General features: G+C 43.2%; 2 protein-coding genes across 3 annotated transcripts; one reads left to right on the top strand and one right to left on the bottom strand.

Annotated features, from left to right (window-relative positions):
• Nucleotides 1–200: 200 nt before the first annotated feature.
• On the top strand, nucleotides 201–10,704 carry LOC115761271 (myosin-9). Of its 2 annotated transcripts, XM_030702984.1 has the most exons (12): nucleotides 289–334; nucleotides 444–3,276; nucleotides 6,059–6,210; nucleotides 6,264–6,398; nucleotides 6,454–6,711; nucleotides 7,440–7,779; nucleotides 7,838–7,924; nucleotides 8,279–8,429; nucleotides 8,487–8,796; nucleotides 8,849–8,948; nucleotides 9,660–9,803; nucleotides 9,956–10,704. In XM_030702984.1, exons 2-12 carry the CDS (start codon nucleotides 638–640, stop codon nucleotides 10,404–10,406), a joined length of 4,767 nt encoding a protein of 1,588 aa, XP_030558844.1. In that variant the 5' UTR covers nucleotides 289–334; nucleotides 444–637; the 3' UTR covers nucleotides 10,407–10,704. The 2 variants fall into 2 exon arrangements, with proteins under 2 accessions (XP_030558846.1, XP_030558844.1); XM_030702986.1 differs by lacking the exon at nucleotides 444–3,276 and having other exon boundaries at nucleotides 201–334; nucleotides 9,956–10,699.
• A 971-nt stretch (nucleotides 10,705–11,675) lies between these two features.
• On the bottom strand, nucleotides 11,676–13,532 carry LOC115761488. Its single transcript, XM_030703254.1, has one exon. The coding sequence runs from the start codon at nucleotides 13,530–13,532 to the stop codon at nucleotides 11,676–11,678; it is 1,857 nt and encodes a 618-aa protein (XP_030559114.1).
• Between the last annotated feature and the right edge of the window lie 1,060 nt (nucleotides 13,533–14,592).

Here is a 14,592-nt window from a genome sequence, read left to right as displayed (position 1 = left end):
TGACACATAATGATCAAATCGAACAATTAGCCTCTAGCTTTCAACGCACCAATTAATATTCATAAGCACACTAATACACACACATGCACATGCCGCTTAGAAGCGCTAAATCCAAGCCAAAGCCACAAAAATATGTGTCTGTGTATCTGAACAAAACAATCGCAATTAAAGTTAATTATGCCATGTGTCTTTTTGTCAAGTGTATGCGCGAGTGCTGTTGCTCATATTTGTCCAGTGTTTGTCATCGCTTGGAGCAATCGCAATTGGAATCGCAGTTCCAGTTCCAGTTCAGCTGTCAGCCAGTGCAAAGCGACGGACGCGTTGCACAGTGTATGTAAGTAATCTAAGCAATTGATTAATGCTAATTTGCTGTGACTCTTTAGCCAGCTGCGAGTGTCATATAGATGCAAATGCACATAAATAATTATTGTTTAAATCAACAGGTTGCGACACTGAAATAAGCGATAAAAACGATTTGTTTATAAACGAAACAACGAACAGCAAGAATTGCCAGATAGACAACAAAACGATGGACATGCATTTAAATGAATTATAAGAAAATTAAAACTACACATATATTGAGTATAGTGAGTGTATGTGTGCCTAAGCAGCGCGACAACGAAACAAATTGACGAAAATGTTTAATTTGCTGCGACGCACGCGTCAGAGAAAAGCGCCCAAAAACAAAAACTGCGATGTTAGCGACGAGGAGGAGGCAACGGCAACGAAAATAACAACAACAGCAACAACAGCGAGTGATGCTGCCAGGAGCCCTCAGCAAGAGAGCAAAAATGGCGCTGAGATCCGTTGCTTATTCAGCGCTGCAGAGAGAACCTCTGAGCGCCAAAGAGAAAGCGAGCCAGTGAGCGCAATGTGTCTGCGGCCGCCAGCACGACGCGCCGTGATCGAAGAGTTGGAGGACTTTGGCAGCGACGTCGAGGAGCCCGACGAAGAGCGGACAAGTGTAAATTTAGCTAAAACAGCTGCGCCGACAGCAGCTACATCATCTAATGGCCATTCAGCGATCTCTTGGCGCTCCGACAATTTGAATATAAATAACACGGGCGCAGGCGATGGGGCGACAACGGCGAGGACAACGACAGTTGTTGTTGATCGAAATGTTGGCGCTGGGCATGCCACGGCGGCCAGTCCAAACGAGTCAGCCAGCGCGAGCGCAAAGGCAGACAACGTCGACGGTCAGCCAATTGGCAGTAGCATTAGCCAAACGAATCGCGACAATAACAGGCCAATTATCGATGGCACACCAATTGCTGCTGGCACGGTAATTAATGCTGCGGATACGGTTAAATATCGTAGCCAATCGAAGCAATCGAAGAACGAACAGAAACGACAATCGCGCCTATCGCTAGGCAGCCTGGCAACGTTGCATTTAAGTGGCAACAGGGACTGTGCAGTTGACAGTGCCACAGCAGAGTCTGTGCACAAGAAGCGCAAACCGTTGCAAAAGAGTCGCGAGTTTCTCACTGATATTTTCATGGCGCGTGGACGTAATCATCAGCGCCAGCAGCGACAGCAACAGCAGCAGCAGCAGCAGCAGCAGCAGCAGCAGCAGCAACAACAACAACAGTTCAAATCCAAAACAGCTAACGACATCGACGTAATCGCCATTGGGCAGGCGCAGGCAGCGGCAGCGGCAGACGCACACCTTGAAACGAACTCCGACCCCGCGACCGCGTCCACAAATAGTTATCAAATGACTGTGTCTAATAATAGCACGCAGAAGCGGCAGAGCGCGGGCAAAGAGCGTGAGCGCGAACACGAACGAGAGAGGAGCAACAGCGCCAGCAACAGCAGTAATTCAGCTGGACAGGAGCAGCAGCAGCAGCAGCCAAAAGAGAGCCACCAGCTGGCGAGAGACGAGCGACAAGATGCGCATAGAGCAGCGAGTGCCGATTTTATTCAAGCGGCAAACGTCGAGCTGTGCACTGTCGCGGAAGATCAGCAAGGCGCTGCAACACTGCAACGCAGCAGCAGCAGCAACAACAACAGCAACAACAACAGCAGCAGCAACAACAGCAGCAGTAACAACAACAACAACAACACAAGTGACATAATGGGCCAAACAAGCGCCAAGCCCAACGAATGCACGCAATCGACGCATAGCTCACGCGCCAGCACGCCGCGTGAGTTTCGTGAGTCGTTCGTGAGCGAGCCACAAGGCGTGCCGGTGGCGCCACCGCGTCAGCATCAACATAAGCAGCAACCGCAGCAGGAGCTGCCCACAATAACAGTCGAGGACTGCAGCTTTGAGCAGAGTCGCAGCCAAAGTCCACAGACGGCGGAAGTCTTTTACGATTTTGAGAGCCCGCCATGCCACGGCCTCAACATTGAGGAGCTGAACGAGGCGCATGAGGAAACGCTAGAGGATGAGGTCTTCGATATACCCACAACCATTTATCAACAGGCGAATGGCGTGCCCCGGCCCTGGACGCGCTTGACCAATGTCAAGCTGGAGAATGTGCAGGAGGAGGCCGAAGAGGAGGAGGATGATCCGCAAGCAGAGCCCGAGCCCGAGGATGATGAGCTCGATGAGGCGCTTGACTTGGATTGCATCGATGAGCAGGGGCGTGCCACGCCCAACGGCTCACGTCAATCGGCCAGCAGCGAACGCAGCGCGCTAAAAAGCGATTCCAATTTAAGCAGCAGCTATGCAGACTCGGGCATAGGCATGGGCATGGGTTTGCCACAGCAACAGGGTGAGCGACAGCAGCCAGCACAGCAGCCGCCGCTGCCGTCGCGCAGCGCATCAACGTTGCCGCTGCGCACGCCCTTCGTGCGCGACGGCAACTCAACGTCAACCGACTGCGACTGCGAGGAGCTGCTGCTGCAGTGCGACGAACTCGATGATGAGCAGCATTTCGATGAGCGTTTGGTGTGCATCGAGAGCATTAGCCTGCCCGATGTGGTTGTCGAGTCAACGACCGCCACAACGTCCACAAATGGCAGCAGTGGCAGCAGCGGCGGCAACAGCAACGGAGCTGGCGCTGGCAGCCATGATGGCCATCTGAATATCAATATTGCCAATGGCGCCGGTGGCAATAGCCTCGGCAATGTGCATTTCATACCCATACATATTGAGGGCGGCGGCTCTGGTGCGGCTGCTGCACGCAGTCGCAGCAACAGTCCCAAGCAGCGCAGTCTGGACGATAGCTGCATAGGACGCAATATGCCGCCCAGCGTTGAGATCGTCGAGGATGGTAGCGTGCTCAATAATCAGGAGGCGCCGCAGAGCGGACGCGAAACACTCGAGCTCAAGTAACGTATACGCCATGTCTTACACGCCAACTAAAGCTAATGCCTTGAAAAACCACAGCAACAGCAGCAACAACAACATCAACAACAACAAAAGCAAATCAAGAAAATAATAAGCGATGATCTAATGCGCCTTTCTGTGTGTCTGTGATTCAACAGCCAGCTTTCGCCTTTTGTTTATTGTTTGTGCAGCGCGGCGTATGCGCAATATTTGTGCTACTAACTACTGTTATTCTTATTAATTTCATGTGCTTCTGCTGCAACTGAAGTTTTCTTTGTGCCAAATCAAATGTGACGCGTTAATTAATCAGTTGCTCAGCATTTTCCATTTTCCAAGCCATTTGCGTGGCAAATTTTCTTGTTGCCATTCATCTTGATCTCTTGTTTTGCTCGATAATGAATATATATGCGTGTATGTGTGTATGTGTGTATGTGTGTATTTTGTGGCAGTTTTCCAGTCAAGGCGCCTATTTTTATATAAAAGAGAAAACATTTTTTACTGCGCTGTTTTGTTTCTTTTTCTGTGGCAGCAAATAAGCATATATATTTTTTATTATAAGTAACATTTATTATTTTTTTGCATATGCCAATTATTTTTATACGTTCAAGGAATGTTTTATAAATTTATTCAGAAATCGCCTTTGAGAATAATGAACAAAAAAAATATTTAAAAATGTATTCCAATTTACATATTTCTATAACAAAAAGATAATTTATATGCTTCTGCATTTCTACAACTTCAAAAAAATTGCATTAATTGATTAGCTAACTTTTCGCTTTATTCTTGTTTTTTTTTTTTTAAAGTAAAAATATCGCCTTGAGCTGTGATAAAAGAGTCTATAGCTATACACATATATAAAACACACATACATTAAAATAGTATATGTTTAATATATTTTTATGTTTATACATAATTAATCTCAATTTAAGAGCAACTATTTGTTTTTTGCAAACTACATATACGTAATTTTGAAACAATTTATCACAAATAACAAATACCACTTGCCCATTGTTTGGCCTTCAAATTTATGACGGATTGTGACAGCCGGTCGACAAGTGTCTTGACCAACTATATTCCGACACATACATTTGGCAAAATGCTAATTATTGATATACATACGTATTGCTATAAAATTAATAATTATTTAACAAAATAAAGCAATTGAACGGCATTTAATGGCATGTTTTTGTGCCCTTCCCCATTTGGGTCTTGAGAGCCGTTCCTCGTAAATCATCTTAAAATAATTTCCCATCGTCATTTCTTTGGCAACATGTTCGCCTGTTCGCATTTCCCACGCCAGTTTTCAATAATTTTCTTTTCATATTCGCAGCCGTCTACGTCAAATGTGCATAGAACTCGCGAGCTGCCTGCTCTAGTTTTTCCGGTTTATTTTAGTTTCTTTTCATTCGATTTTGTTTGCTCTCTCGTTTTCCACCGGACGCGCAATGCAAAATTTTCTAAATTTCAAATGCTCTTGTTACATCCAACATATTAAGGGCGTCGTGCGAGGGGGAGGCTGCACTTGATTTAGCAGCTGGCCCATGAAAGTGGCCGAGTAAACAATCTTTTTGGCCCATCAATTACTTAGCATTGCCCGAATGTTTACTCCCAACACAGTCCAATGGGGCGTATGCGTAATTTCTTCTTCGCATCTAAGTTATGAGCTGATGTGTTTAGGTTAAGTAATTTCATGAACAACTTGGGCATAAACAAAAGTAACAGAAGCAGCAGCAACAACATTCTTCGGCAAACTTAAGTCAAAATAATTGAAATAACTTGCGAGATACACTTTGTCTACTGTGTTGTATCTTTGTATCTTGTATCTTGTATCTTGTCGTAGTATGTGTGCATTTGTACTCGCTCTCAACGCAGCAACGCAGCATCGCGTGTCACAATTTGATAAATTTGCCGCTCATTGTCTCGAGACGAGTATCTTAACACTTGCCAAAGTGCACAGCTATATGGATACAGATACAGATACGTTGTATCTTTTAAAAATAGCTTTGCGCATTTGCACATCGCAGCACGAAAAGACAACACATTTAAATAAGTTAAATTCAATTAAAACGTATTTTATTTTGCGTTTAATGCAAAATGAAAAAAAAACAAGGAAATTATCTACGGCCTGGCCGCAGATTCAATACCCTTTCAAGACAAAAGCAGACTTAATTTATATTGATTGTTTATATGACAGCTTTATGATAACTTTTTGAAATTGCCATCTTCGATCAATTTGCCAGTTTGCTTAAGAAGCAAGAAGGTTTTGGACAATTCCTCAGGATAGGATATCAAGCTTCAAAAATGAAAGACTAGGTTGCAGACGGATAGATGGACGCCTTGGCTAGATGTTAAAGCGCATGTCTGCGTTGCCTACGTCGCAGGCAAATTATGTGTAACCTGGGGGAAGACATTCCCAATGTTTCTTGCACCTCATTTTCAGTTTACGAGTCTTTCGATTCAAGTGCGTCAAGTGCTTAACATATACAAAAATATCATATATAGTATATATATATATATATATGTGTGAGTGTGTGGTATATAGGTGTGTCGAATATGATAATTTTATGTCTATTTCTTTATTTATGTTGTGGCTTAGTTAAAATTCTAGTATAAGACACAAGTGCGTGCGCTGCTCACGTAGCTGACTCATTTTTTGTTTTCTTGCGGATTTTCTAGAGATTTGTTGACTAAATATATAGTGCGTATATAGTTCATATTTTGTCTGGCTTTTAAGACTACAAAAATTATTAACGTTGAACTAAATTTTGTTAAAAAAATTTACAGAAAAGAGCTCAAGCTGCAAAAGGCGCGCTTCAGCAGTCAGCTGGACGATGCACACAAAAATGTTCAAAATCTGGAGGCCAAGGTGGGTGCTATGCAGTTAAAGATACAAAATCTGGAGCAGGAGCTATCGCTCAAGCAATGGAATGTGGACAGTAAGTGCAGCACAAAACTTGTATGTTAAATAGCTAAACCCATCCTTGGACAGGACTCCAAGGCGAACTAACGGCGGCGCAAAAGGATGATGAATATGTGCGTAAAAAGCTGAAACTGCTCGAGGATGAAAAGATACATCTGCGGCACAAATACAGCGACGATGAGGACGAATTCCGACGCAAATATAGTGAGTTTGTGGCTTATCAATAATTTCATTTCAAACAAAACCAAAACTATTCCAGACGGTCTGGAGGCCCAGTACAACGAACTAACCGAAAAGTACAAACAGACACAGACCCTGGCGAGCAGCCTCCAAACGCAGCTGGCGGACGCTCAGGTGGAGGTGGAGCAGTGGCGCAATGAGGTGGATAAAATACGTGAAGAGCTGGAGGAACAAATACGCATACTGAGAAATGCACTCGAGAATTCCGAGGCGGAGCGCAAAATCTGCGAGGATAAGTGGCAAAAGGAGTTCGAGATGCTCCGAACACACAACAGAGGTGCGACACACAATGTAAAACATGCTTGGAAAAACAAATATTGCTCTTAGATACCCTATACCAATTACAGCCTACTATAAAGGGTATATTGAAGTTCTGAGAAGTTATTAAATAGAGAAAGGCACCCCGGCTTGGAGTCTAGGCAATTATTGGTCCATTGCAATACATCCTCACCTCCTTCCCTTTATCATACACAGTTAACTGTTTTTCATATTTTTAACTATCTCCTTCTTTTGAGGTTCTTATATCCTAAAGTTAGGTAAACCGTTTTTAAATTCAAAAAATGTTCTGCCCATCCATCGGGTAATTCTCTTTCTCTCTCTTTTTCTCCTTATTACTAATTATTGGCAATAGTCCCTGTCTATCTCTATCTTACTCTCCCTGCTATCTATTCTCCCTTGTTCCCTTATTTTAAAATGTTCTCACTATTTTCACATCTGTTTTTAACCAACTCTCACCCGCTTACTTTCCCTATTTCTTTGTCGTTTCTCTCTATCACTTATTTATTCTCCTTTTCTTGTTTACTCTCTTTCGCTCTCTTCTTCTTCTTCGTCCAAGTAATGCCTTTCTATGCGATTTTCAATTCTTTAAACGAGGCTTATTTGCTTAAGTTGTATGCTTTGATGCATACTCTTCCTTATTCTTAAGTATAAAACATAGAAGTGTCTTTTGTGTACAGGGTACATATTCTAGTCGATAACTGTGAAATGCATTTTCCTGATTAACAGAACGCGAGGAGACCTTGATGTCGGACTGTGAATGGCAGATGCGGCAAATGCAGCGTCAGTGCAAGGACAAACTGGACAAATCCAATTACGAACGCAAACAGGCAACGGCCAAGGCCGAGGAATTGGAACTGGAGCTGCAATCACGTCGCAAAGAGGCGGAAAGTTTGCGCATTTGCCAGGCACAGGTGAAGTCGCTGAGCGGCGTTGTAAGCGAACAGGAGCGCTCCATACAAACACTCATGGAGCGCATCGAGAATCTGAAAGGTGAACTGGAGACGGCCAATGACAATCTGGAGACACAGATCGAAGCTGTGCGCAAAATTAAGTATCAGTGTGATAAGTAAGTAAACCTGCCTGTCAATTTGGAGGATGTGTATCAATTTAGAATCCAATTGTAGCGCCATTTATGATAAGGAGCGTCAAATGATCTATCGCATCGATGAGGTGCGCAACGAAGCTGCCGCCTTTTGGGAAAATAAACTTTAGTAAGTGTTAGGAATATATGCATAAGATAACTGTAAGACTGGCTGGTATTATCGGTGTAATTTTTTCTCCAAATGTTAGCTAAACAATTTCCACGCATCTTTCGCCCGTGCGGGCGGATTGGTGAAACTCATCTGAAATGTATTTATCTAGATCTATTTAAATTAAGCTTGAATTTATGTCGGCTTAAAACCAAAGTATTGCATACAATAGTTTTTCACTTTTTTTTCACCCTCCGCGGTGAATATGTTCTTAGTGAATTTCTGGTGTTGCGCTTCCTCGCTTTGGTCTCTGCCGATCATTTACTACTATTCATCCACATTAATAATATATGTTTTTGTGATCTTCAACCACAGCACAGAGATGACAAGACTGACAAATGAACTGGAATCCGTTTATGTGGATGAGCGACGCGATGCCTTGGACAAGCTGCAGGCGGAGCACATCGAGGAGCTGCGTGCGCTAACCAATCGCTACACGGCCAATGAGGATGAGCTGCGTGCAGAGGTTTGGTCCGAGTATAATACGCATAGAGCACACTTTATAAATAATCCATGATTACAGATCGATGAGCTGACCGAGAATCTGGAGCTCAAAAAACAAGACTTTCTGGCGCTGCGCGAACGCTCCGACAATGCGCTTTTGCAGACGCGTATGCATCTGGATCGTGCGGATCGCGAGTATCAGAATGCCATGTGCCGGGAGGAGGACCGACGCGTCGAGCTCGAGGAGAAGCTGCGCAAGGAGTTCGAAATCGAAAAGCAGGAAATGGAAGAGAAATTCCGTGAACGTTTGGGTCAAGTCAAGGAGGAGTTCGCCAAGGAGCTGCAGCTGTCCACACAGGATTTGCACGAAACGCACCGCAAGGAGCTAGGTAAAAACCCATAACCCGTGCCAGGCGTAAAGTTCATTATTTTCCCCTATAGAAACCCAGAAGGCCAAGCTGCAAAGCGAAAAGGATGAAGCGCTGCAGGAGCTGGTCGAGCGACATCGCGCCAAAATGGCCGCTGCCGAGGAACGAATGAAGTGAGTGTCTTTTAGTCCGATACTGACATATATATGCCTAAATATATATACATATTTACCCTAGCTAACTGTATTAGAGCTTAACCGACATATTTATATATAGTTTATATAGTGCCTGCCAGTAGAATTCCGATTGTTTTTTGTTTGCCTTTCAGTTCATTCATTTTGCCTGCCACAATTTTCATATACATTTACTTGTCTTTTGTTTTTCTTTTACACACACACACACATAAACACACACGCTACTACATAAACATAGCTGCATTGGTTTCGATTGTGCGACCGCCTTGTGTGTGCTTGCGAAGGGGGCGTGTCCATATGTGCCCACCATCTATGTGCTATATCTGACCATGTCGCCATTGATTGCCTTAGCATGTTTAGTGTTCAATATAATCGCAGTGCTCTATATCAAATATGGTCATCTCTTAAACAGCATTTAAGTAGCACTAAGTTTTAAATATATGGCAACTGTGTCAGTCAATCAGTCAATCAATCTATCAATCACTTAGCAAGTTTGTGCCTGCTTTGCTACGTATTATCCGTTTGGCATATATGAATATATATATATATAACATTTACTTTCTCTTTTTTCGCTGTATACCTACCGCTGCCACCTCTCTCTCTCTCTCTCTCTCTCTCTTTCTCTCTCTCTGTTTGCTTGTGTGAAACCTCAAACCAAATCCTAACAACCTATCAAAATCGACACCACAGCGATGTAGAGCTTCGGCATCAGCGCAATCTCAAGGACTTAAAGGCGGCCTACGATGCCGAGAAGGCGGCGCTGGACAAACGCGACATTAGCAATGCCAACGAGATCGAGCAACTGCATCGCAAATGTCGCTGCCTGACCAATCTGTAAGTTCAGCCACCAGAAAAACAACAACAACAACAACAACAATAACCCTGATCATAACCAACGCTTAGCCATGTCGTCTTTGTTGTGTGCTAAGCTGTCGTTCCTGTAGCCCGTCTGCCGAACTAATCCGAACTTTTTGTGCCGTTCACAGTTTCGAGGAGATGCGCATGCGCTATGAAAGACGTGATCCACGCGCTGAGGACCTGCGCGAGATCTCGGAGCTGCGTACGCGCTGTGATAGCCAGGAGCGGGATCTGTTTGTGCTCACCGACAGGCTGCGCGAAATGCAAAACCAAATGTCCGAGCTGCAGCAGAATGGCGAGGCGGCGTCGCGTGGCAAGGCATTGAAGAAGCCGCCACCCAAAACGTTACCCACCAGCTGTGATGTCATCTACGAGGAGAACGAAGAGCGTGAATCGCCCGAGCATGAGACGGGCAGCTCCTCCAGCCAGGATGATGCCGAACATGATGAACAGGAACAGGAGGAGGACGAGGGCGAACAGGAGCCCAGCGACACCGAATCGAATCACACGATTGAAATCAATGGCAAATGCAACGATCGCATTAACGAGGACGATGCCCACATGATCTCAGCCGTCTGATCCGCTCAACTTCGATCTTTCGTTTTGAGTTTAAGCCAGGCAAAAGTCCCAGCAACTGAGGCGCCGTCGAGCTGAGCCGAATTGCTGCCAGCGACGAGTGTCCTCCACTCACTAACCACACGCTGCACAGCCGATCCTTGGGCCAGAGATGCCCTTTTATTTGCACTACTGACAGTTTTCAGAAAACCTGCACATGCACCCACAATTAAACACATAAAAATTGTAAAATAAATTAAATCTAATTGGTTTATGAAACCGCTGTTAAAAAAAACAAAAAAAAACAGACCAAAAACAAAGAACGAAATAAATGTAAATATTTTTAACAAGTTGTTGGAATATGTCTTACACTAGACAAGAGCTCAGGAAGTCGCAGAGAGCATTACAATAGAATCACAAATATAATAGCTCACAGAAGAAGTGTTAAAATAGTATATATATTCCTGATCAGTAGCAACAGCCGAGTGAATATATTCTTAGTATCTGTGCCAACCAGGCTCTCCGCTTAAAAGCTCTCGTCGTAACCGACCGAATCGGACTACTATATCATATAGTCCTATAAGAAGGATTGATTGTAAATTAAGTAGCTATCAGTTTAAACTTATCAAAATTGGGCGACTATAACATATTGAAAAGATCGGTCGCATATTATGTTTTGTGTGAATTTGTTTTTGTTGCCTACCAAGATATCTTGTCTCGTTTCACTAAACTTTTTAGATTGCATGTTAAGCATCTAGTTTATTGAAATATCTTGACCAACCTGGCGTTAATTAGTTTCACGTTGCCACTTACCAAATCTTTTCAACATTGAACTATTTAAATATCCGGCTCCATGAGAAGAATCGGTCGCAAACTACGATTTTGCATGGAAATATTTCAGAAAGAGTTGCACCATTTTCTTCAGATATCTACAAAGCCATAAAATTGTTAATAGAGGCTCATTCTTGTTTTATAAAATAAATTATAGTTTCTAAATTTTTAAAAATTAGTTTTTTATTAGAACAAAGTCAAAAGTGAGTTAAAGATTAATTAGTCAGAAACAGTCAGGACTACTTGTCTATTTTATATTATGAGGTAAGGTTCTATAGATAAATTACCGATCACTTTCCATATAGCCAAGTAAATTTTCATTTTTTTTACTTATTAACCTGCTCAAAGTTGATCTTCCTTTTTTTTTTAATTAATTAAAGCGGCAAATCAATTTGATATGTAATAATATGTGCGCCTAAAAGCAATTTAAAATTTAAAAATATGTTTTGAGATCGGTTTCATCTAGACCCTTGAGAATGCTTTTGCGGCACCCCGTCTTTGCCAGCGAGCCATGATCAATTCTCCGATGAAAACAAATCCTGCTGCGGCATATAATATTGCCAACAGTTTCCAAACCCAGAGCAGATCCTCATTATTTAATGGAGCGTGCGTAAACTCTGTATGTGAGCTTATTGGATCGACAAGCTCCTTCTTGGATGCCACCAAGCTGCGCATAGAGGCCAGTTGCCAGTGGTGGCAGAGACCAACTTCGTGAGCCTTATAAATAAACTCGTTGACAGCGTTTATGTAAATAGAATTGTTCCTCAAAAGGCCCACAATGGGATAGCCATGGAAAAGGCTCAGTCCTGGCGACGCGCACAGGACATGCCTTTTGAAATTCTTCTGGTGACTATTCACGATATCCCACAACTTACTGAATGCCTGATAGGCATTGCTCGAGTTCAGGGCAAACATCATATCGTTGCGTTGATTGTTCGGCATGAGAACAATATTGGGTATTTTCAAGAGTTGATTTTTCACCTGAACCTCAGTCACATTCGCAATGATTTTGTCGAACATGACGGGCAATCCGCTTTCCGCCAGCTCCTCAAAGTTCTGGACGTGTTGATAGCAGGGCGGCTTGGTCAGCAGAGCGCTCAGGTTGGCATTGAAATAACAGCCGAAAACCAAACTGAATATGCTCATGACCATAAGAAACTGTCGCAGCGATAGGCTTCGATACCGCCGCATGCCAATGGGATGACCCAGAATGCCTGCAAATGATTGCAGATTTATGAAAAATGTTGAATAGCCGAGGCGCGAGCTGCGCCGCCAGATGTGCTGGCTGGCCAGCTTAAGCGTTGTCTCGAGCAGCGCAAACAGAAAGTAGGCGCCAAGCATCACAAAAAAGTAGGTTCTCATACTTTTATAAACATCAGCCAGTCTCATTTCCTGGCCGCAGGGAACGACAACAAATAGTTCAACGATATCCACATAGGCCGAAGACTCCGTGCTGAATGTCTGTATGCGTCCATGCATTGGGAAGTCCACTTCACCCTTCGATACCATTATCTCAATATTCCGACTATCGATCCAAGTACTCTCATTCTCAGCTCTTAGCAGGCGTAGTTCTATGTTATATTTCCGGGCAAACTCCTTTACGAGTCGAACCATGAAGCCGTCCAGATATTGGCTGCCCGTGCGCTTGTCCAAGAGCAGATAACTGCTCGGTGGATAAAGACTGGGCACTGTTATGGCCACCTTTCGGCGGAAGTCTCGCCAGACTGGCAAAAACAATGGTACCTTATTTAAATTACTTATAAGTTTAAGAGTTACATTGGGAAATGGTTGTAATCTATAGACAATTATCGAGTCTTCGAGAGCATACGAGCCTGTACGTAAAACCAAGAGGTTGATCAAACTATATCTCTCTGCCTGTTCGGTGATAATAGACAGAAATTCCTGTAGATCCGAGTCCATAATATGTAACAACACAATGATTGGCGCCGCTCTCATGCGATTTAGATTCTGGGCCAAGGTGCTCAGCAGGACGGCATCTCTGTGCTCGGCCATGCAAACCAGAGTGAGGGCCTCGCTGTTAAAGAGCTGCTTTATGTTAATTGTGATTCGTTCATCTAGGCGAAGAATAGATATTTCCAAGGAATTGATGTCCTGCAAAGGGCAGTTGCTGTCCTGCCGGCGTTGCATTAGCAACAGCGTATCCACGGATCTTTCCCTCTGAACTCTCTCTATGATGTTGTTGATAAAATTAGTTCCTGGCGTTTCTTGTTCTGCTAATTCTGGAAAAGAGTTCAAGCCGCCAGCTAGAAGCAGCAGCAGCAGCAGCAGGCTAAAGATAAACGAGCTAAAGCTTAACATTCTGGGCCAAGTATTAAGAACGAACTGAGACATGGTTAGGACTTTTTACAGCTCCTAATAAAATGTACATTAATCAAATTGCTTTGAACTTCAGTTTTATCGAAGATTGTGGTCGGCACACGTGCATTATACTCGTTGTCAAAACTCAAAACAGGTGGGATAACAATCAATGTGGTCTTATAATTTGTCTTCAGAATAAAAAAACAAATAAGAGTGCTAGACGAGAGTGCCCAACTAGCAGATACTCTAAACGCAGCATTGAGCCTGTACAAACATTGTTGATTTCTTTTACACACACAAAAATGCACATATACACACACATATACAACATATTTTATAACATTCGAGTTATGCTTAAAAAGTAATTGTCGAAATCGATTTTTATCGATAACAAGAAAGTGAAACCAATAAAATATATTATTTTATAGTTCAGTGTTAGATTTGAGAACATATGTATCAAACTTTGATTGCCCAGCTTTTGGGGTTTTCGAGGCCGAGACTGATGAACAGACGAACTGAGGGAGGGACGAAATATATTAAGTCGACTCAAATCGTCCTCCTGATCAAAAACACAAGAAGTTACTCGGATGAAAGATACTTTCTCAAAGTAGATGCATTTTAGGTGCACTTGCAGGAATCCGTTTTATCCATTTTAAATATGTGCAGGGTATGCAAACTAAGGTGCGACCCTTTGTCCCCACCGAACCAGGAAGTATGCAATGAGAAGTGAATTGCATTGAAGGGGTCAAATATTAATATTCTAGTATATTCTAAGTAGTGTGTAATTTGTAAAAATTAATCATCATTAATTACCTGTTGCAGCGTTACCATAACACAATTGTTTTTGTTTTTATTCTTGTGTCTAAATGCAGAACATGTTTTTGGCGTGCTAAAAGGTATTTTGACAGGGTATTATTAGCGAAAAGATAAGCTACGCGGCACAAGTGCTATATAAGGCCTGTGCTGTTCCACCAGACTAATTAAGAGTCTTTTTTTCGGAGCTGTTAAATGATATCCCAAGCGATTTTTAGAAAGTTTTGCTTGCTGCTTCTGGCATTTG

The sequence above is a fragment of the Drosophila novamexicana genome, unplaced genomic scaffold (genome assembly GCF_003285875.2).
Source record: "Drosophila novamexicana strain 15010-1031.04,08,12 unplaced genomic scaffold, DnovRS2.1 tig00000485-arrow-pilon, whole genome shotgun sequence".
NCBI lineage: Eukaryota > Metazoa > Arthropoda > Insecta > Diptera > Drosophilidae > Drosophila > Drosophila novamexicana.
Note: the sequence above shows the minus strand (reverse complement) of the source record. Positions and strands in the feature narration are given on the sequence as shown.

Excerpts from the sequence above, each read along its gene's own strand:
- LOC115761488 (XM_030703254.1), bottom strand. The coding sequence starts at position 13,532 with ATGTTAAGCTTTAGCTCGTTTATCTTTAGCCTGCTGCTGCTGCTGCTG.
- LOC115761271 (XM_030702984.1), top strand. The coding sequence starts at position 638 with ATGTTTAATTTGCTGCGACGCACGCGTCAGAGAAAAGCGCCCAAAAAC. Across the intron at positions 3,277-6,058 it reads CGCGAAACACTCGAGCTCAA|AAAAGAGCTCAAGCTGCAAA; the intron begins GTAACGTATACG and ends AAAAATTTACAG. Across the intron at positions 6,399-6,453 it reads CGAATTCCGACGCAAATATA|ACGGTCTGGAGGCCCAGTAC; the intron begins GTGAGTTTGTGG and ends AAACTATTCCAG.